Raw genomic sequence first — 23,372 nt, forward strand, 5'->3', positions numbered from 1 at the left:
TCATATTTTCCATGAAAAATGGATTTTTATATAAAAAAACTTAAATCGGCTGTAGTTCCTTAAATAACTCTCCAATCGACAAAATAAAGAAAATCTGTGATCACTCATATTTTTTATGAAAAATGGATTTTATACAGAAAAACTTAAATCGGCTGTAGTTCCTTAAATAACGCTCCAATCGACAAAATAAAGAAAATCTATGATCACTCATATTTTCCATGAAAAATGGATTATTATATAGAAAAACTTAAATCGGCTGTAGTTCCTTAAATAACGCTCCAATCGACAAAATAAAGAAAATCTGTGATCACTCATATTTTCAATGAAAAATGGATTTTATATAGAAAAACTTAAATCGGCTGTAGTTCCTTAAATAACGCTCCAATCGACAAAATAAAGAAAATCTATGATCACTAATATTTTTTATGAAAAATGGATTTTTATATAGAAAAACTTAAATCGGCTGTAGTTCCTTAAATAATCACTCATATTTTCCATGAAAAATGGATTTTTATATAGAAAAACTAAAATCGGCTGTAGATCCTTAAATAACGCTCCAATCGACAAAATAAAGAAAATCTGTGATCACTCATATTTTTTATGAAAAATGGATTTTTATATAGAAAAACTTAAATCGGCTGTAAATCCTTAATTAACGCTCCAATCGACAAAATAAAGAAAATCTGTGATCACTCATATTTTCCATGAAAAATGGATTTTTATATAGAAAAACTAAAATCGTCTGTAAAACCTTTAATAACGCTCCAATCGACAAAATAAAGAAAATCTGTGATCACTCATATTTTCCATGAAAAATGGATTTTTATATAGAAAAACTAAAATCGGCTGTAGATCCTTAAATAACGCTGCAATCGACAAAATAAAGAAAATCTGTGATCACTCATATTTTTCATGAAAAATGGATTTTTATATAGAAAAACTTAAATCGGCTGTAACTCCTTAAATAACGCTCCAATCGACAAAATAAAGAAAATCTGTGATCACTCATATTTTCCATGAAAAATGGATTTTTATATAGAAAAACTTAAATCGTCTGTAAATCCTTAAATAACGCTCCAATCGACAAAATAAAGAAAATCTGTGATCACTCATATTTTCCATGAAAAATGGATTTTTATATAGAAAAACTAAAATCGGCTGTAGATCCTTAAATAACGCTGCAATCGACAAAATAAAGAAAATCTGTGATCACTCATATTTTTCACGAAAAATCGATTTTTATATAGAAAAACTTAAATCGGCTGTAACTCCTTAGATAACGCTGCAATCGACAAAATAAAGAAAATCTGTGATCACTAATATTTTCCATGAAAAATGGATTTTTATATACAAAAACTAAGAACGGCTGTAGTTCCTTAAATAACGCTCTAATCGACAAAATAAAGAAAATCTGTGATCACTCATATATTCCATGAAAAATGGACTTTTATATAGAAAAACTAAAAACGGCTGTAGATCCTTAAATAACGCTCCAATCGAATTAATAAAGAAAATCCGTGATCACTCATATTTTCCATGAAAAATGGATTTTTATATAGAAAAACTTAAATCGGCTGTAACTCCTTAAATAACGCTCCAATCGACTTAATAAAGAAAATCTGTGATCACTCATATTTTCCATGAAAAATGGATTTTTATATAGAAAAACTTAAATCGGCTGTAGATCCTTAAATAACGCTCCAATCGACTAAATAAAGAAAATCTGTGATCACTCATATTTTCTATGAAAAACGGATTTTTATATAAAAAACTAAAAACGGCTGTAGATTCTTAAATAACGCTCCAATCGACGAAATAAAGAAAATCTGTGAACACTCATATTTTCCATGAAAAATGGATTTTTATATAGAAAAACTTAAATCGGCTGTAGATCCTTAAATAACGCTCCAATCGACAAAATAAAGAAAATCTGTGATCACTCATATTTTCCATGAAAAATGGATTTTTATATAGAAAAACTTAAATCGGCTGTAACTCCTTAAATAACGCTCCAATCGACAAAATAAAGAAAATCTGTGATCACTCATATTTTCCATGAAAAATGGATTTTTATATAGAAAAACTTAAATCGACTTTAACTCCTTAAATAACGCTCCAATCGACAAAATAAAGAAAATCTGTGATCACTCATATTTTCCATGAAAAATGGATTTTTATATAGAAAAACTAGAAACGGCTGTAGTTCCTTAAATAACGCTCCAATCGACAAAATAAAGAAAATCTGTGATCACTCATATTTTCAATGAAAAATGGATTTTTCTATAGAAAAACTTAAATCGGCTGTATCAATCGACTAAATAAAGAAAATCTATGATCACTCATATTTTCCATGAAAAATTGATTTTTATATGAAAAAACTTAAATCGGCTGTAAATCCTTAAATAACGATCCAATCGACAAAATAAAGAAAATCTGTGATCACTCATATTTTCAATAAAAAATGGATTTTTCTATAGAAAAACTTAAATCGGCTGTAGATCCTTAAATAACGCTCCAATCGACTTAATAAAGAAAATCTGTGATCACTCATATTTTCCATGAAAAATGGATTTTTATATAGAAGAACTTAAATCGGCTGTAGATCCTTAAATAACGCTCCAATCGACTTAATAAAGAAAATCTGTGATCACTCATATTTTCCATGAAAAATGGATTTTTATATAGAAAAACTTAAATCAGCTGTAGATCCTTAAATAACGCTCCAATCGACGAAATAAAGAAAATCTGTGAACACTCATATTTTCTATGAAAAACGGATTTTTATATAGAAAAACTTAAATCGACTGTAACTCCTTAAATAACGCTCCAATCGACAAAATAAAGAAAATCTGTGATCACTCATATTTTCCATGAAAAATGGATTTTTATATAGAAAAACTAGAAACGGCTGTAGTTCCTTAAATAACGCTCCAATCGACAAAATAAAGAAAATCTGTGATCACTCATATTTTCAATGAAAAATGGATTTTTCTATAGAAAAACTTAAATCGGCTGTATCAATCGACTAAATAAAGAAAATCTATGATCACTCATATTTTCCATGAAAAATTGATTTTTATATGAAAAAACTTAAATCGGCTGTAAATCCTTAAATAACGATCCAATCGACAAAATAAAGAAAATCTGTGATCACTCATATTTTCAATAAAAAATGGATTTTTCTATAGAAAAACTTAAATCGGCTGTAGATCCTTAAATAACGCTCCAATCGACAAAATAAAGAAAATCTGTGATCACTCATATTTTCCATGAAAAATGGATTTTTTTATAGAAAAACTAAAATCGGCTGTAGATCCTTAAATAACGCTGCAATCGACAAAATCAAGAAAATCTGTGATCACTCATATTTTCCATGAAAAATAGATTTTTATATAGAAAAACTTAAAACGGCTGTAGATCCTTAAATAACGCTCCAATCGACAAAATAAAGAAAATCTGTGATCACTCATATTTTCCATGAAAAATGGATTTTTATATGGAAAAACTTAAATCGGCTGTAGATCCTTAAATAACGCTCCAATCGACTAAATAAAGAAGATCTGTGATCAGAATGGATTTTATTGTGGAAAACGTTAAATTGATTGTAATTCCTTAAATATTAATGCAATTGATTCCCCAACCACTTGTGTTTTAAACTGCTTAAATTTAGAATTATTGTTCATGTTAAGCCTGCTTTATTTTAGCGTTTTTTTTTTGATATTTTATTGTCTGTATAAGGGAGTTTTCCCCCCTTTTGTACGATTTTAAATTACATAAAAAATAAAGAAAAACTAAGGCTTTTTAACGGTAATAACTGAACAGGATAACAAACTGAAACTGACCATTAGAACGTGTTTGTAATTGTATGCGTGTTGCATGTGTTAGTGTACATGGAGTGACCATGTACCGGCAGTCTTTATTCAAACTCTTTCCAATCATTTTTTTTGTCTTATATTACTTTTGGTCATTTGATAAATTGGCATTTGGTTGCCATGTTTGGCTGCTACAGCCAAAGGGGGAGTTGTGTTCTAAAAATAAAACTAAATAAAAAAAAGAAAATTTTTGTGTATTCCGTAAACCATTGACTTTGTATAAAACGCGTACAATAATATTTTGGCAAAAAGAAAAACTTAAGTTTCTTCTATAGTCCCTGCTATTGGGTGGTGTCTGTTGATAATAATGATGAGGATTTTTTAACGTTATTTTTTACTATTTGTTTTGTATTTATGTCTGTTTGATGTTGGCGTTTTATATACGTTTTTCTCAGTTTTTGGCGAAAAAATAAACAGTTTTTTGGTGTCTAACTAAATTGAAATGATTATCGTTTTGGTCACTTGAGATGAAAAGAAGCAGTTAAAACATAGAGAAGATTAATTTTACACCATCACCCACTGACACCTTTATATAAAAATTTCTAATCGTTGCTGTATAAGCAGCTTTAATTTGAAAATAATAAAGATATATTTTTAGGTTAGGGCTTTAGTTAAGGATCTACAGCCGATTTAAGTTTTTTCATATAAAAATCCATTTTTCATGGAAAATATGAGTGATCACAGATTTTCTTTATTTTGTCGATTGGAGCGCTATTTAAGGATCTACAGCCGTTTTTAGTTTTTCTATATAAAAATCCATTTTTTTTGGAAAATATGAGTGATCACAGATTTTCTTTATTTTGTCGATTGGAGCGTTATTTAAGGATCTACAGCCGATTTAAGTTTTTCTATATAACAATCCATTTTTCATGGAAAATATGAGTGATTACAGATTTTCTTTATTTAGTCGATTGGAGCGTTATTTAAGGATCTACAGCCGTTTTAAGTTTTTCTATATAAAAATCCATGTTTCATAGGAAATATGAGTGATCACAGATTTTCTTTAATTTGTCGATTGGAGTGTTATTTAAGGATTTACAACCGTTTTTATGTTTTTCTATATAAAAATCCATTTTTCATGAAAAATATGAGTGATCACAGATTTTCTTTATTATGTCGATTACAGCCTCTTTTAAGGCTCTAATTCAGTTTAATGTTTTTCATAGAAAAGAGTTAATACTTTTCCATATATGTATGTAACTCTGTTAGTATTTTGCAAAAAAATATGTTTTAATTTTGTTAATTTATATAAAAATCTAAAAAAAGTATCTTAAATCCCTAGATTTGCTTAATTGTCTTTGTATACAAAATAAATAAAGTTTTTTTGTGGAGAATGTTCCAAAAATATTCACCATTTAACGCGTAAATACTTAAAAACAACTACAAACGATAAAGACAAAAAACAGCAATTTCTCTAAAAAACATTATGGAACACGTACATACGTAGTATGTAGGTCCCTTTAAATATTATTACGAAAATTTTTTTATACCGTACAGCCACATATTCATAAGAATCTACCTAACTACCCAATATACAACTAGCCGTCATCATCTATGGTCATTTCAGCATTTCCAAAAAAAAAAAAAAGAATTCTTCAAAAAGAAAAAAAAAACTATGCATACAAACAACCCCCCAACCCTGCAAGAACATGTCCTTTTGCCAGAGTTATTGTAGTCATCACAGTTGTCTGTTGTTACAGTTTTTTTTTAATTTTTCCGCAAAAAACAAACTCTCGTTAGATTTTAATTCGTTTTTATTTCTTTTTAATTTTTTTATTACATTTTTACAGTTTTGTTGTTTTATTAGCTTTTCGCTGTTTGTTGCAAAACGTAAGCTGTAATCTAAGTTTTTTTTTACTCCACTTTAAAATATGGCAGATATGTACCTCTTATGAGCCTCACCACATACATACATATATGCACAGGTTCCTCTTTCTGTTTCCCCTGTTTTTTATGGTTCTTTTCCAAATGTTGTTATTCTTAGTTAGTTATTGTCCTTTGGCGTGTATTTTATACAAACACTCACAAAGGAGTAGGAAATTAAAAATGGCGAAATAAAGTTTAATTTTTTATACTTTATATTTATTTTACCATGATGTATTATTATAGTTGTTGTTCGTTATATTTTTTTGCTAATAAACAACAAAAACATTTATATATTTTAGTTATAATGAAAAAATGCTTTTAATAGGGAAAGAGGGTCCTTAACAGAACCCCTCAACAAAGATTTAATAAATAAATGAAATTAGTCTTAAAACAACAACACGATTGTTTTATGTTTCATGAGGATGTATAAAGGATAAGGGGTGTGATGATGTTATGGGTGATAAAGGATGTGACTGAATGTGAGGAACGAACGAAAAAACGAACGGAAGAAGGAACTAACTAACTAACTAACTAACTAACTAACTACTAACTAACTAACTAACTAACTAACTACTAACTAACTAACTAACTAACTAACTAACTAACTAACTAACTAACTAACTAACTAACTAACTAACTAACTAACTAACTAACTAACTAACTAACTAACTAACTAACTAACTAACTAACTAACTAACTAACTAACTAACTAACTAACTAACTAACTAACTAACTAACTACTAACTACTAACTAACTAACTAACTAACTAACTAACTAACTAACTAACTAACTAACTAACTAACTAACTAACTAACTAACTAACTAACTAACTAACTAACTAACTAACTAACTAACTAACTAACTAACTAACTAACTAACTAACTAACTAACTAACTAACTAACTAACTAACTAACTAACTAACTAACTAACTAACTAACTAACTAACTAACTAACTAACTAACTACTACTAACTAACTAACTAACTAACTAACTAACTAACTAACTAACTAACTACTAACTAACTAACTAACTAACTAACTAACTAACTAACTAACTAACTAACTAACTAACTAACTAACTAACTAACTAACTAACTAACTAACTAACTAACTAACTAACTAACTAACTAACTAACTAACTAACTAACTAACTAACTAACTAACTAACTAACTAACTAACTAACTAACTAACTAACTAACTAACTAACTAACTAACTAACTAACTAACTAACTAACTAACTAACTAACTAACTAACTAACTAACTAACTACTAACTAACTAACTAACTAACTAACTAACGAACTAACTAACTAACTAGCTAGCTAACTAACTAATTAATTACTATTGACAGCTATTTCCTACTTGACTACTATTGACATCCATTTTTCCAGTTGTTTAAGATCCATACCCGATCTTAGGTTTTTCATATAACAAATATTTTTATTGGAGTGTTATATAAGAATCGGCAGCCGATTTTACGATTTTCATAAAAATCTATTTCTGAAGAAAAAATTAGTGATCTACACATTTTTATGGCAAATAATAATGATCACATATTTTCTTTATTTTGTCGATTAGAGCGTTATTTAAGGATCTACAGCCAATTTAAGGTTTTTTCTTATAAAAATCCATTTTTCATGGAAAATATGAGTGATCACAGATTTTCTTTATTTAGTCGATTGGAGCATTATTTAAGGATCTACAGCCGTTTAAAGTTTTTCTATATAAAAATTCATTTTTCATAGAAAATATGAGTGATCACAGATTATCTTTATTTTGTCGATTGTAGCGTTTTTAAGGATCTACAGACGATTTAAGTTTATAAATTTTGCTGGGTATTATTTTAAGCATCCTGGTTGTCTTTATAGTGACTTTATGAAATTGTTGGTTGTGTTTTATTTTGTACTCTCATACCCTATCCGTTGTTTGAGCAAACAATGTTTTAAATAAATATTTTAATAGAACATATTTTTTTCTACCAGACTTCTTTAGTTTTTGTTTAGTCAACCATTCTTATATGTATTTTTGTTTGCGCGTAAGAGAATATGAAAAAACTGACACCGAAGTAGGGGCATTTTCACGGAGATTATATTTAAAGGATGAAAGTTAAGCGCTTTATTTAACGCTTAATTTTTTGTAAACTGTTTATTTAGGTTTTGCTTTTTCTTTGGGGCGGAAATTTGAAATATGTTTAAGTTTCTGACACGATTTTGGAGAAAATAAAATTAAGTTATGAAAATTTAGTATTGCAACAAAATAATAAAAGATCTATTTATAGATCCCAGGGTAGATGTTTTTGTGTTTTTTTTATAACAATATTGTTTTTTATAACAATATCATCAATATCATAAAACTAGTTTTTTTAGCAGGCTTAACTATTTTCTATAATTACCTCACATTATTATTTGTCTTACTGACCCACTTCATTGTTGTTGTCGGCGGTGTAGGTGGCCTGGTATTGTCAGATTTTTGTTTATTATTGAGTCTTGTTAATACCAACCACTCTTTTTAAAATATCTTTTAAATAAGCCGGTATTTAACCGCACACACAAACTGCAAAACGATCTTTTGTCTATGATCGATCTTAGCATGTCTTCAAACTCACGTGATGTTAAACAAAACATAAAAAACTTGTTCATAATGATCTTAAATTGTTGTGAATGGTGTAAATTTCAAATAAATTGATATTTTAAATCTTCATGGGTAGGAAGTGTTATAAATAAGAAATTAAGTTTTTTTTTAAGAAAAAAACTTAAATTTAACAACTTTGAAAAAATAATGATCAGTTGTGTGTGAGAAGTGAAAGAAGAAAGTTTAAAAAATTGGAATTATAAACATAAAACTATAAAAGAAAAAAGAAATTATAACTGAAAAATTAAAAAAAATTAAATGAATAAATAAAAATTAATTATAAAACCTAAGGACTTTTTATAAAAAAGGACAATGTTTTTATCTTATTGGAAAATTTTTGTTGTTATCTTGTGTTTTTCCTTTAACCAAGTTTTATGCCTTTTTGATCAGTGTAACCATAAAGTGGAAATGAAAGCTGGTGAAAAATTATATCTAAATTCACCTTATTATCCTGCGGAATATCCTATTGGTTCATCTTGCCGTTATGTTATTAAAGCTCCTCAGGATTATGAATTGAAATTTACGTGTAATATTAAATTGAATACGGTGAGAAATGGAAATATATTAAAACTAAAGCCCCACCTGCGGAGTCCTTAAACCCTTTTGAGATCCCCTTGAGTAGATTTTCTTTTTATCCTTATGAGATTTTAGGAATCTTCCTTAAGATAGCAACTAATTGGTTGTATTAGTACGATATTTCGTGACAAAAGTTTAACATAGCCAAGCTCATAAAACGATATTGTATATGAATCAGCGATCTTGCAGATAGGATCAAAGCTCGTGTAAAGCAGAAACCGTTTCGCTTTCGTTTACTCGTATTGTTCAAGAAATTTATCTCTAAACATAGAACCCAATTAGTAAGAGATTTTGATATCTCGAATCTAATTCCCGTGTTCTTCTCGCGATCGCATTGATGGCAAAAAATTTCGCTTGGAAAACGGTGAAATATCAGAGAGACTGAGACCCATGCCTCAGGGTGGACTAATGAGATTCAAACATATACCCGGGACATGATCAGTTAACAGATTTACAAACTCAAATACAACATGAACTCTCAGCAATGAAGAATATCATAATTTAGTTATAAAGATAAGATCCAATTGATTGAAATCGGGGCACAAGCCTAACATTCACAGAGTAGTTAGAATACTGTCTCTTCTTTCCACTGAAATTTCTATTATGAAAATAGGTAATAGACTCTTTTTACCACCTCGGTCACGAAAGTGGTTCAAAGTGGTGGTCTCATATGATTAACGATCTTAAAGAGAAGCTTAACGATCCTCATGGCTATCCTTCTTTAAACACTGTGGCCAAAAGGAAAGCTTGGAATACTAGTATATTCTCTTTAAAGCTGCTTCTAAAGTTCATTTAGGAAGAACTTATGTTATCTTTCAGTCCACTGATGATGTACATCAGTCACGAAAGTAGTTCATTGATCTTAACTTCATTCTTTTCAAAGCACCTCACAAAAGCTTTTTGACTAATTAAAGTTGTTAATGTTGTTCAAATCACGAATACCTGTTCCAATGATTCTCAGAAAAGAACTTTACGATCAATTATGTTCGGCAGAGGTCCCTGGCTTTGTCTGGATCGATTTCAATAGCTGGGGAAATATGTGCCATATGGAAACATAGAACACTTCCTTATCTTCCTTTGACGTTGATTCGGGTTCTTGACCTCACTTCATGCACGAGCTTTCGCTTCTTCTACTTCCTTAAAATTGTCTCAGTTCCAGTTTCCAGTCCAGTTTCTTTAGGTTTATAGAACGTCTCAAATGAAGTCTCAAATCTCGAGTCAATTTTAAATATGTTTCCCAAATTCCAGCCACAATCTGCCACCAGATGTCTTAATGAAGTCTTCTACTTTAATCGTGAGGGCAGTGAGGTATTAACAGGTTCGGAGTATTTTTGTGGTACTGGTAAAATGGAAAGAAAAAGTTTTCTTAATCAAGCAGTCCTGTCATACATATCTACACCCTATTACAAAAGAATATTGCCAAATGTCATAAAAGAAACTGAAGAAGAAATACAAAGAAACAAAACATCAACAACAGAAAACAAAAAACAACAACAGAAAAGAAAAACGACGACAGTTAAACCAACAACTACAACTTCCCAACCACTCAATGTAACTCAAATAACAACATCATCATCATCAATAGCCTTACCGGCCAATTTATTGACAACTTCCTTTACACAAGCACCTTTAACAGAGTCCACAACTTACTTTTCAACATCTTTAGATGAAGAGGAGGAAAACATAAAAGAGACGCTACAGCAGGAGCAGCAGAAGGAAGAGGATAAGAAGGTTACAAATTCGTTTGCTTATGTGGTGGCTTTGTTGTCAAACAAAATTGACATAAAAGCATTTGCAACAAAAACAAAAACAACAACTGCAACTCCAACCACAACTAAGTCACCTGCAACAGCAACAACAACAACATCGTCAAAACCAACAAGTGTTTTAAACTTCTATGATTTTTTGCCGGTCAACACGTGGCGTAATGGCTCAATTGCCACGCATAAGATTTCCACAAAACGTGTTGCCAAAGTGATTATCGGCCAAGATTATACAAGTTCTCAGCAAACAGCATCTCCCTCAACTGCGACGCCAACCTCCTCTCTCTTTAGTCATACGACTCGCAACAGCCAAGGTGGTGGCTCGTTTTCTTGTTTAGTCGAAGTCCTTGAGACACAGTGTGAGTGTGGTTGGAGTTCTACGTCGAAAATAGCCGGTGCTTCTGGTGTGGCAGGTATCAATGAATTTCCTTCAATGGCTGGTGTAATGACCATAAAAAATCAAAAGATTTTTTGTGGCGCCACTATAAGTAAGTTGCTTGTTTTGCTACTGTTGTTGAAGTTTTCGCTTTTGACACAGACAGTTTTTGGTTGATATAGAGATTTGTTTTTGATATTCCTGCTTTTGTTCTTCGTTTTCTTTTGATTTCTAGTTCATCATCGTTATTTGCTTTCGGCTGCCCATTGTTATATAACACCTGAAACCAGTAGACCAGAATATTTGACAGCTGTAGTGGGTGAACATGATTTGTCCACGGGTAAGTGGAGGGGGGAGGAAGGAGTAGAGGTGATAAAGAAAATTTAAATAAAAAAAGTCATATTTAATCCTTTCAGTTCTGGACTCTTTTTACACCCGTCAATATGATCTTATTAAAATCATAACACACGAACAATTCCACGCCAGCTCCACTAAAGTCCACAATGATATTGCTCTACTCAAAACTCGCTATACCATTGAATGGAATCGTAGTGTAGGACCAGTTTGTCTTCCCTTTTATACCCTTAAAGAAGGCAGTGGTACCATACCATATGCTGGTCAACGTGTTGAGACTGCCGGTTGGGGAACCACCTCATTTGGTGGTCAACAATCCTCCGTTTTGCTAAAGACCACTTTGGACGTAATATCACGCAATGAGTGTCAGAATATTGTGAGGAATTTACCATTTGGAGCCTTTTGTACGTATACGCCAGGACGCGATACTTGTCAATATGACTCGGGTGGTGCTTTGTATGCTAGGGGAGAACGTTTGTATGCGGTGGGGATTGTGAGTTATGGTTTTGCTTGCGCCACAAATCAACCTTCCGTGAATACGAGGATTACTTCGCATTTGAAGTGGATTAGGAATAAGACACCGGATGCAAAATATTGTACGAAATAAAGATTTTGTAATAAAATGATTGATTGTTTTCTTAATTGCAAACAAGATTAGATTAGACTTGACGATGACTAGACTATGACAAGACTATGACAAGACTATGACAAGACTATGACTCGACTATGACTCGACTATGACTCGACTATGACTAGACTATGACTAGACTATGACTAGACTATGACTAGACTATGACTAGACTATGACTAGACTATGACTAGACTATGACTAGACTATGACTAGACTATGACTAGACTATGACTAGACTATGACTAGACTATGAGTAGACTATGAGTAGACTATGACTAGACTATGACTAGACTATGACTAGACTATGACTAGACTATGACTAGACTATGACTAGACTATGACTAGACTATGACTAGACTATGACTAGACTATGACTAGACTATGACTAGACTATGACTAGACTATGACTAGACTATGACTAGACTATGACTAGACTATGACTAGACTATGACTAGACTATGAGTAGACTATGAATAGACTATGGCTAGACTATGACTAGACTATGACTAGACTATGACTAGACTATGACTAGACTATGACTAGACTATTACTAGACTATGACTAGACTATGACTAGACTATGACTAGACTATGACTAGACTATGACTAGACTATGACTAGACTATGACTAGACTATGACTAGACTATGACTAGACTATGACTAGACTATGACTAGACTATGACTAGACTATGACTAGACTATGACTAGACTATGACTAGACTATGACTAGACTATGACTAGACTATGACTAGACTATGACTAGACTATGACTAGACTATGACTAGACTATGACTAGACTATGACTAGACTATGACTAGACTATGACTAGACTATGACTAGACTATGACTAGACTATGACTAGACTATGACTAGACTATGACTAGACTATGACTAGACTATGACTAGACTATGACTAGACTATGACTAGACTATGACTAGACTATGACTAGACTATGACTAGACTATGATAGACTATGACTAGACTATGACTAGACTATGACTAGACTATGACTAGACTATGACTAGACTATGACTAGACTATGACTAGACTATGACTAGACTATGACTAGACTATGACTAGACTATGACTAGACTATGACTAGACTATGACTAGACTATGACTAGACTATGACTAGACTATGACTAGACTATGACTAGACTATGACTAGACTATGACTAGACTATGACTAGACTATGACTAGACTATGACTAGACTATGACTAGACTATGACTAGACTATGACTAGACTATGACTAGACTATGACTATACTATGGCTAGACTAGTATTCTGAACCTCATAAGTATGCAACACAAATTTAAAATTTTCTCATATTAAATAAGTTTTTTATTTAAAAATTTCCCAAAATGTTTTAAATCAAATTAAATAACACAACAGCAGGCTTCATAAGCTAATTGATTCCATGCTATTTTTGGTGGTACTTAGAAATATTGTATATATTTCTCAATAACAATTTTCCTTATACTAAGAATCATAATATTTTAATAAAAGCTACACATTTAGTACAAGACAAGAAAAGAAAAACTAACACTAGTTATTTAATTGTCTCTCTTTTGTTTAAAGTTAAAATTTCCATTGTTAGTTTGAAGCCAGCCAACAACTAGCATTAGATGAAAAACATACATAAGTATGAAAAGACAATTTTGTTGAAACCCATACCCTCATGTTGTTCTTGTGGAATTTTACAAGTATATGATTGAGTTTAAACAGGCCTGTGTTTTAATTTAAATGCAAATTAAGTCTTTTGTCATATATATTTTTATGATTTGATCTAGAAGTGTAAGAAGACGAAGACACACACACACTTTCTTTGTTCTAACAATTTTATTAAGTAAAAAATAAATTTTTAATATAATTTTCCATAGAACAAATACTTTTAGTTTGATGAATTTATAGTTTTTTTTTTTTTTTCATAAGCATTGTTGTTTTTGGCTTTACTTATAGTTTATTAAATATTTTTATTTAAAAACTAAAGAAATTAGTAAAAAATAGAACTTTAATTAAATTATGAAATAATGAAGTGAGTAATTGAGAGAAAAATTTCTAAAGTTATGTACAGAAAACATAATTGATTGAAATATTGAAAATAGCTTTGAATATTTTGATTAAAAGATAGTGATATATTATTTAATTTAATTAAACATTTATTATTAAAACTATAGCAGACATAATGATACACACATACATATTTATAATAAAGAAAAATAATTTTATTAAATACACAATCTAGTCAATAGTCTGGTCTACAGTCTAGTCTACAGTCTAATCTATGGTCTTGTCTATAGTCCAGTCTAGTCTAGTCTATAGTCTGGTCTACAGTCTAGTCTACAGTCTAGTCTATAGTCTAGTCTATAGTCTAGTCTAGTCTAGTCTATAGGCCTAGTTCTATAGTCTAGTCTATAGTCTAGTCTATAGTCTAGTCTATAGTCTAGTCTATAGTCTAGTCTATAGTCTAGTCTATAGTCTAGTCTATAGTCTAGTCTATAGTCTAGTCTATAGTCTAGTCTATAGTCTAGTCTATAGTCTAGTCTATAGTCTAGTCTATAGTCTAGTCTATAGTCTAGTCTATAGTCTAGTCTATAGTCTAGTCTATAGTCCTGTCTATAGTCTAGTCTTACTAGTCTATAGTCTAGTCTATAGTCTAGTCTATAGTCTAGTCTATAGTCTAGTCTATAGTCTAGTCTATAGTCTAGTCTATATTCTATCTATAGTCTAGGTCCTATAGTCTAGGTCTATAGTCTAGTCTATAGTCTAGTCTTATAGGCTAGTCCTATAGTCTAGTCTATAGTCTAGTCTATAGTCTTAGTCTATAGTCCTAGGCCTATAGTCTAGTCTATAGTCTAGTCGATAGTCTAGCTATAGTTCCTAGTATATTTCTAGTCTATAGGCTAGTCTAGAGTCCTAGTCCTATAGTCTGAGTCTATAGTCTAGTCTATAGTCTAGTCGATAGTCTAGTCTATAGTCTAGGTCTATAGTCCTAGTGCTATAGTCTAGTCCTATATAGTCTAGTCTATAGTCTAGTCTATAGTCTAGTCTATAGTCTAGTCTATAGTCTAGTCTATAGTCTAGTCTATAGTATAGTCTATAGTCTAGTCTATAGTCTAGTCTATAGTCTAGTCTATAGTCTAGTCTATAGTCTAGTCTATAGTCTGGTCTATAGTCTAGTCTATAGTCTAGTCTAGTCTAGTCTAGTCTATAGTCTAGTCTATAGTCTAGTCTATAGTCTAGTCTATAGTCCTAGTCTATAGTCTAGTCTATAGTCTAGTCTATAGTCTAGTCTATAGTCTAGTCTATAGTCTAGTCTATAGTCTAGTCTATAGTCTAGTCTATAGTCTAGTCTATAGTCTAGTCTTAGTCTAGTCTATAGTCTAGTCCTATAGTCTAGTCTATAGTCTAGTCTATAGTCTAGTCTATAGTCTAGTCTATAGTCTAGTCTATAGTCTAGTCTATAGTCTAGTCTATAGTCTAGTCTATAGTCTAGTCTATAGTCTAGTCTATAGTCTAGTCTAGTCTATAGTCTAGTCTATAGTCTAGTCTATAGTCTAGTCTATAGTCTATAGTATAGTATAGTCTAGTCTAGTCTAGTCTAGTCTAGTCTAGTCTAGTCTAGTCTAGTCTAGTCTAGTCTAGTCTAGTCTAGTCTAGTCTAGTCTAGTCTAGTCTAGTCTAGTCTAGTCTAGTCTAGTCTAGTCTAGTCTAGTCTAGTCTAGTCTAGTCTAGTCTAGTCTATAGTCTAGTCTATAGTCTAGTCTATAGTCTAGTCTATAGTCTAGTCTATAGTCTAGTCTATAGTCTAGTCTATAGTCTAGTCTATAGTCTAGTCTATAGTCTAGTCTATAGTCTAGTCTATAGTCTAGTCTATAGTCTAGTCTATAGTCTAGTCTATAGTCTAGTCTATAGTCTAGTCTAGTCTAGTCTATAGTCTAGTCTATAGTCTAGTCTATAGTCTAGTCTATAGTCTAGTCTATAGTCTAGTCTATAGTCTAGTCTATAGTCTAGTCTATAGTCTAGTCTATAGTCTAGTCTATAGTCTAGTCTAGTCTAGTCTAGTCTATAGTCTAGTCTATAGTCTAGTCTATAGTCTAGTCTGTAGTCTAGTCGATATTATAGTCTATAGTATAGTCTAGTGGATAGATAGTCTTAGCTAACTTAACTATTGCGAATATTGCTGGTTCCTGGGCCAAAATTTGTTTCCACCAGTTGTTCCTCCCTACATCTTGCACAGCAAAACCATTAATTCAATAGTGCCTTTTATTTTACCTAAATGTAAATTAAAAGTTTTATTTTGTTGCTCTCAACGTCATTTGAGCTCTAAGTTAAAAAACTAAAAAAACTATTAATGTAAGAGTGAGTAAGACTCATCAGGGCGCTGACAAAAAATTGCATTTGTATGGGAAAATTGCAATTTTCTAGCAGACAATTTTCTCTATTTCGTTGCCTATTGGTTAGATGCAAATGAATAGCGTTGTTAAATAAAAAAAAAAAAACAAGAATAATGCTAAAAAAGATGCGAAACTTGCTGCATGCAACAACAGCACCTAAATAAAAATTCTATATTCTATTTTTTATTTAAATACTTTTGTTTCAAATTTTGTTCTTGTTGTTTAGAACGACGTTGGTGATGATGACGATGATTTTATTTCCGACATACACTTATACATAAATATTTCACATTGCATGCAATCAGCCTAAAATGTATGCTATAGAAATTTGTTTAAAAAGAAATTACATAGAAACCATTGAAATACAATGCATATTTTTAAGGGTGGGTTTATTTTGCAATGCTGTGGCACGATTGCTCTTATGCAGTTAACATCGAACCAAATTCTCGTTTGTATAAAAAAGCAATTTCTTTATATATTTTTTTTATATGTAGAAAAGTATTGTGCCTGCACATACATACATAAATGCTAAGCTAACGTTTAATTATTTAGGTTTTTTGAAAATCTATACAAAAACAAAAATAAACCAAACATATATGAAAAAATATTAAGCATATATAAAAGGCGTTTGTATCGTTTTATAAAAAAAATGAAAATCGAATATTGACATTTGAGTTTTCATTTCGCATGAACATTCTTTTTTATATTGTAGCAATACAAATAATTGATTGGGGTTGTAAAATAAAAATCTTTAGCAAAAGTTGATAATTGGTAGAGAAAAACAACTCAAAAAGAAATTAGCAGCAAAAGTATCAACTGATTGATTTGTTAAGAGGAAATCAGGAAAAAATAAGGCATACTTTAAGGTGTTAATTAGTTGACATTTCAAATTAATTGCATTTTCTGTATTGATGGCAATAAAAAGGCATTAAAGCATAAAGTGTTAATTGCTTGACACCTTTTTGTCGTTAAAAAGTGTTAGAAAAAACTTTTAGAAATATGCGTTTTTTTTATATGTATATTTAAAAGCCTATTTTAAGGATTTTATTTTCATAACATATTCCTAGGTGTGAAGCAATTAATATTTTATGCCTGTTATGCTGTTTTTAATATTTAAAATGTTATTATTTCAATATGTTTCGTTTGGGCATCTTTAACTCAAGCCAGTTGTTTTTTCATAAAAATCAAACTGTAGAATAAAGTCTAAACCACATAGTGTATTCATAGTCATAGTCTAGTCATAGTCTAGTCATAGTCTAGTCATAGTCTAGTCATAGTCTAGTCATAGTCTAGTCTAGTCATAGTCATAGTCTAGTCTAGTCATAGTCTAGTCATAGTCTAGTCATAGTCTAGTCATAGTCTAGTCATAGTCTAGTCATAGTCTATTCATAGTAGTCATAGTCTAGTCATAGTAGTCATAGTCTAGTCATAGTCTAGTCATAGTCTAGTCATAGTCTAGTCATAGTCTAGTCATAGTCTAGTCATAGTCTAGTCATAGTCTAGTCATAGTCTAGTCATAGTCTAGTCATAGTCTAGTCATAGTCTAGTCATAGTCTAGTCATAGTCTAGTCATAGTCTAGTCATAGTCTAGTCATAGTCTAGTCATAGTCTAGTCATAGTCTAGTCATAGTCTAGTCATAGTCTAGTCATAGTCTAGTCATAGTCTAGTCATAGTCTAGTCATAGTCTAGTCATAGTCTAGTCATAGTCTAGTCATAGTCTAGTCATAGTCTAGTCATAGTCTAGTCATAGTCTATCTAGTCTAGTCTAGTCATAGTCTAGTCATAGTCTAGTCATAGTCTAGTCATAGTCTAGTCATAGTCTAGTCATAGTCTAGTCATAGTCTAGTCATAGTCTAGTCATAGTCTAGTCATAGTCTAGTCATAGTCTAGTCATAGTCTAGTCATAGTCTAGTCATAGTCTAGTCATAGTCTAGTCATAGTCTAGTCATAGTCTAGTCATAGTCTAGTCATATTCTAGTCATAGTCTAGTCATAGTCTAGTCATAGTCTAGTCATAGTCTAGTCATATTCTAGTCATAGTCTAGTCATAGTTTTATTATAGCTCTCATACTTTGGTCTTAATTACTTTTAGGATCTTTTTAAAAAACAAACTGTAGCATATTTTAAGGATTTTTTAAACTGTAGTTATTCATTTCTTTATGTTCCTTAATTAACATGTTATTTTTTATTTTATTATATAATTTATTTACTAATGATGTTATAAAAAAACTATAGCATACTTTAGTGCAAATCATCATTGTCTGTTTGTTGTTTTCTCTTCATTTTTTATGCGCCCAACTTTTTATAAAAAACAAAATCAGGACATCATCAACATCTCTTAACAGCTACTTTGAATTGTTATATTTTTTGTGTTGTTGTTTTCATTTTGAATTTTATAAATATAGAGACGGTTGCATGAGTAGTTGTGTTTTTTTTTTTTTTTGCCTATTTATAAGAGTTTGAGTTAAGGAACAAGTAGCTAAAAGGATACAAGTCGCGTCAAGTGTACTTTAATGCATTTATATTGTGTTGTTTTTGTTGCAAAATAAGCAAATGAAAAAAGTTCCCTATAACAACTCAAAAGAAACACGATGATTTGCTGTTGTTTCCGTTTTTTATATTATGCTTTTTGTTTCATATTCTAGCATTCTGACACAATGAACAAATGAACTTATAAATACTTTGTTTTATGCAAAAAAATAATAATAAAAATGCACACACATAGAAGACGACAAAAAAGGGTTAAAAAGTTTTGAGAAGAAATGGAAAAAAAATAGAATTGTGAAAAACACGGCATAAATATGTTTTGTTGCAAGTTGTTGTTGTGCCACCACTAGCAAAAGAATAGACTTAAAGATTTTCAAGAGTCCTTGGGAAAAAAATATAATAAAAATGTAGTCGTTTTTTAGGCTTCAAAGAAATCTTTTATTGTATTATATTGTTATTAACTTCCGTGTTAAGTAGATGTAAGACATGATGAGTTGCCATAAATAAGGATGATAAAAAAAGGATTTTGTCCTTAAAACAAAAAAAATTTTGCTAATACTTGAGGTAAAACAAAAGATTTTAATAAGAAATAAAATTATAAAAAAATTTTACAGTAAATTTGATTAAAACAATAGAGCAGACTATGTGAAATGTAACATATTTTGTGGATTTAAAAAATGTTGCATAATTTTAGGAGAATTTAAAATTGTCATTAAAGTATTTTTGGTCATGCAATATAATTCTAAAAATTTTACTTTTAGCACGATTATTACTGAACTTGAACTTGTTGCTGTGTTCTTTTATTTCGCTATTTTTAAAACTCTGTTTTATCTTTTACTAATACAGGACAATTAAAACAAATCATAAATATGTTTTATTTTATTTTGCATTTATTTTCCCATCAGCTAAAAATGAACCCCTTGAAAACAATTAAAATATTTTGTAAAACAATTTAAAAGTACTTTACGCTAATTTACTTGATTTTATTGTTTTTTTTTTTTTTTTGTATTGTATTGCATAAAAGTAACAATTAAATGTATATAAAGGCCTGAACATCAAAGGATAACAAAGCTCATTATCCTTGAAAATATGAAATGCGAAAAAAGAAGAATCTCAACAAAAATTATGGTTGTGCATAAATTAAGTCATTAACCATGAAAATAACAAAAGTGGTACTTAGAACAAAAAGCGAAAAAAAGATACAAAACCGGACATATTTTATTTAAAACAAAACAAAAGTAAATGTTCTGAAAAAAAAACGCGGTCATTTACTGAACACACACATCATTTTGTACATAACGCCACAGCCAGCCCAAATGAGAAGTTATGCGGGTGTTAATACCAATGCCATAACGCTGACCACAGCTGCGTCCATAACTTATAACACCCAAAAGCATTAATCTTTGCTGACGTAATATAACCGGTCCGCCTGAATCATATTGACAGGAATCTTGCCCTAAACCACTATAATCATAAGTACATATTTGTGAGGCCCTCACTGTGTCATTATATTGCTGCTGACAAACACGATTTTCCAAAGTTATCAATTGTATTTTCTGCAAAGTATTGGATTTTGCTCCAGCAAATGATAGAGTGCCCCAGCCGGCTACTTCCACGGTTGAATAGGCAAAGGCTTCATTTCTGAAAATAATATTTCGTTTGTTTAAGACAAAACATTTAATTTCTAGTTCCTTACTGTTGTCTCCAGGGTAAACAGATAGGTCCAACTCCCCTAGACCATTCCATGGGTATTCTGGTTATTAATATAGCAATATCATTAATCATGGAGGTTGCTGTGGTCATAAAACTCGGATGATTTATAATACTTTGTATGCGATATTGGGCAGCGTAGGGGGATTCATTATCTAATTAATCAGATAAGGAAATTTTGATCAAAAAATACTATAATTTAGTCTACAGTCTAGTCTATAGTCTAGTCTATAGTCTAGTCTATAGTCTAGTCTATAGTCTAGTCTATAGTCTAGTCTATAGTCTAGTCTATAGTCTCTATAGTCTAGTCTATAGTCTAGTCTATAGTCTAGTCTATAGTCTAGTCTATAGTCTAGTCTATAGTCTAGTCTATAGTCTAGTCTATAGTCTAGTCTATAGTCTAGTCTATAGTCTAGTCTAGTCTAGTCTAGTCTAGTCTATAGTCTAGTCTATAGTCTAGTCTATAGTCTAGTCTATAGTCTAGTCTATAGTCTAGTCTATAGTCTAGTCTATAGTCTAGTCTATAGTCTAGTCTATAGTCTAGTCTATAGTCTAGTCTATAGTCTAGTCTATAGTCTAGTCTATAGTCTAGTCTATAGTCTAGTCTATAGTCTAGTCTATAGTCTAGTCTATAGTCTAGTCTATAGTCTAGTCTATAGTCTAGTCTATAGTCTAGTCTATAGTCTAGTCTATAGTCTAGTCTATAGTCTAGTCTATAGTCTAGTCTATAGTCTAGTCTATAGTCTAGTCTATAGTCTAGTCTATAGTCTAGTCTATAGTCTAGTCTATAGTCTAGTCTATAGTCTAGTCTATAGTCTAGTCTATAGTCTAGTCTATAGTCTAGTCTATAGTCTAGTCTATAGTCTAGTCTATAGTCTAGTCTATAGTCTAGTCTATAGTCTAGTCTATAGTCTAGTCTATAGTCTAGTCTATAGTCTAGTCTATAGTCTAGTCTATAGTCTAGTCTATAGTCTAGTCTATAGTCTAGTCTATAGTCTAGTCTATAGTCTAGTCTATAGTCTAGTCTATAGTCTAGTCTATAGTCTAGTCTATAGTCTAGTCTATAGTCTAGTCTATAGTCTAGTCTATAGTCTAGTCTATAGTCTAGTCTATAGTCTAGTCTATAGTCTAGTCTATAGTAGTCTATAGTCTAGTCTAAGTCTAGTCTATAGTCTAGTCTATAGTCTAGTCTATAGTCTAGTCTATAGTCTAGTCTATAGTCTAGTCTATAGTCTAGCTATAGTCTAGTCTATAGTCTAGTCTATAGTCTAGTCCTATAGTATAGTCTATAGTCTAGTCTATAGTCTAGTCTATAGTCTAGTCTATAGTCTAGTCTATAGTCTAGTCTATAGTCTAGTCTATAGTCTAGTCTTAGTCTAGTCTATAGTCCTAGTCTATAGTCTAGTCTAGTTAGTCTAGTCTATAGTCTAGTCTATAGTCTAGTCTATAGTCTAGTCTATAGTCTAGTCATAGTCTAGTCTATAGTCTAGTCTAGTCTAGTCTAGTCTAGTCTATAGTCTAGTCTAGTCTAGTCTAAGTCTAGTCTATAGTCTAGTCTATCTAGTCTATAGTCTAGTCTATAGTCTAGTCTATAGTCTAGTCTATAGTCTAGTCTATAGTCTAGTCTATAGTCTAGTCTATAGTCTAGTCTATAGTCTAGTCTAGTCTAGTCTATAGTTAGTCTAGTCTATAGTCTAGTCTATAGTCTAGTCTATAGTCTAGTCTATAGTCTAGTCTATAGTCTAGTCTATAGTCTAGTCTATAGTCTAGTCTATAGTCTAGTCTATAGTCTAGTCTATAGTCTAGTCTATAGTCTTGGTTGCCTTTACGTACCAACTGACAAATCATGATCTCCCACGTATGCCATTATAGTATTTGAGTCCGGATGGGCACGAGTACAGTGGGCAGCCGTTATAATATGACGTGGACTAACTAGAAACAACATACACTTCCATTAAAATAAATAAAGTTTATACCCTTAATTATTGCTCACTTATATTGCCCCCACAAAATACCCTTTGAGGAGATGTCATATCTCTCAATGCCACCATAGAGGGAAATTCATTGCGTAGAGTTTCCTGACCGTTAACTATGCGTGTCCCCATTGACCAACCACAATTACAGGGTACTCTTCTAGCGCGAGCTTGACAATTAAAACGACCACGTAAACGAGTATTTGAACGTGATGAAGAATAGGCTAAGGCTATAGAACGGAAGTTTGAAATTCTAGTGATTTGAGTATTGCGACAGAAACGCTGGGCATCACGAAATTGTAGATCGCCATCCGGAGATAGGAAAAAATATTCAGAGTCACAGTTATTGGGAACCACTTCGAAGTAACAGGTTAAAATAACAACATGATCTCTGGGAGCCGTTACACTATGTCTACAATTTGTACCCGGCGGATAGGCATTTGGATAATTCGGAGAGGTTATATTGATTACATGACGTTCAGAGAGTAGTTGATAATTCATAGAAGTACATTGTCGTTGAGCTTGTGTTAGATCTACTATATGAATGAGTAGTAACAAAATGCCTACAACAATAATTGGAGAATTACTAATAAGTGAAATAATGTTTAAAATTTATTACCTGTTATATTTTTAGTAAAATTGTTCAACATTGCTTTTGATCGGTTTAAAAATAACTGTTTCATTTTATAACTTTTTCCAGCTATAAGTCAATTTCGTTATTTATTTGCTTT

At 31.1% G+C, this 23,372-nt stretch overlaps 2 protein-coding genes across 2 annotated transcripts; one reads left to right on the forward strand and one right to left on the reverse strand.

Annotated features, from left to right (window-relative positions):
* Window positions 1-8,576: 8,576 nt before the first annotated feature.
* Window positions 8,577-12,046, forward strand: LOC119613800 (serine proteinase stubble). Its single transcript, XM_037969857.1, has 4 exons — window positions 8,577-8,916; window positions 10,195-11,197; window positions 11,321-11,425; window positions 11,502-12,046. Exons 1-4 carry the CDS (start codon window positions 8,683-8,685, stop codon window positions 12,044-12,046), a joined length of 1,887 nt encoding a protein of 628 aa, XP_037825785.1. The 5' UTR covers window positions 8,577-8,682.
* Window positions 12,047-19,991: 7,945 nt separating this feature from the next.
* Window positions 19,992-23,297, reverse strand: LOC119613801 (venom serine protease). Its single transcript, XM_037969858.1, has 5 exons — window positions 23,261-23,297; window positions 22,662-23,204; window positions 22,502-22,600; window positions 20,655-20,823; window positions 19,992-20,599 (listed from the first exon to the last, which is right to left on the reverse strand). Exons 1-5 carry the CDS (start codon window positions 23,289-23,291, stop codon window positions 20,227-20,229), a joined length of 1,215 nt encoding a protein of 404 aa, XP_037825786.1. The 5' UTR covers window positions 23,292-23,297; the 3' UTR covers window positions 19,992-20,226.
* Window positions 23,298-23,372: the final 75 nt, after the last annotated feature.

Source organism: Lucilia sericata, unplaced genomic scaffold (assembly GCF_015586225.1).
Source record: "Lucilia sericata isolate MDLA Ls3-8-SP2 unplaced genomic scaffold, ASM1558622v1 Contig002319F_arrow, whole genome shotgun sequence".
In the NCBI taxonomy this organism is placed as follows: Eukaryota; Metazoa; Arthropoda; class Insecta; order Diptera; family Calliphoridae; genus Lucilia; species Lucilia sericata.

Excerpts from the sequence above, each read along its gene's own strand:
- LOC119613801 (XM_037969858.1), bottom strand. The coding sequence starts at position 23,291 with ATGTTGAACAATTTTACTAAAAATATAACAG. Across the intron at positions 23,205-23,260 it reads TTTTACTAAAAATATAACAG|GCATTTTGTTACTACTCATT; the intron begins GTAATAAATTTT and ends TTATTGTTGTAG. Across the intron at positions 22,601-22,661 it reads ATTTTGTGGGGGCAATATAA|TTAGTCCACGTCATATTATA; the intron begins GTGAGCAATAAT and ends TGTTGTTTCTAG.
- LOC119613800 (XM_037969857.1), top strand. The coding sequence starts at position 8,683 with ATGTTTTTATCTTATTGGAAAATTTTTGTTGTTATCTTGTGTTTTTCC. Across the intron at positions 11,198-11,320 it reads TTTTTGTGGCGCCACTATAA|TTCATCATCGTTATTTGCTT; the intron begins GTAAGTTGCTTG and ends TTTGATTTCTAG. Across the intron at positions 11,426-11,501 it reads TGAACATGATTTGTCCACGG|TTCTGGACTCTTTTTACACC; the intron begins GTAAGTGGAGGG and ends TAATCCTTTCAG.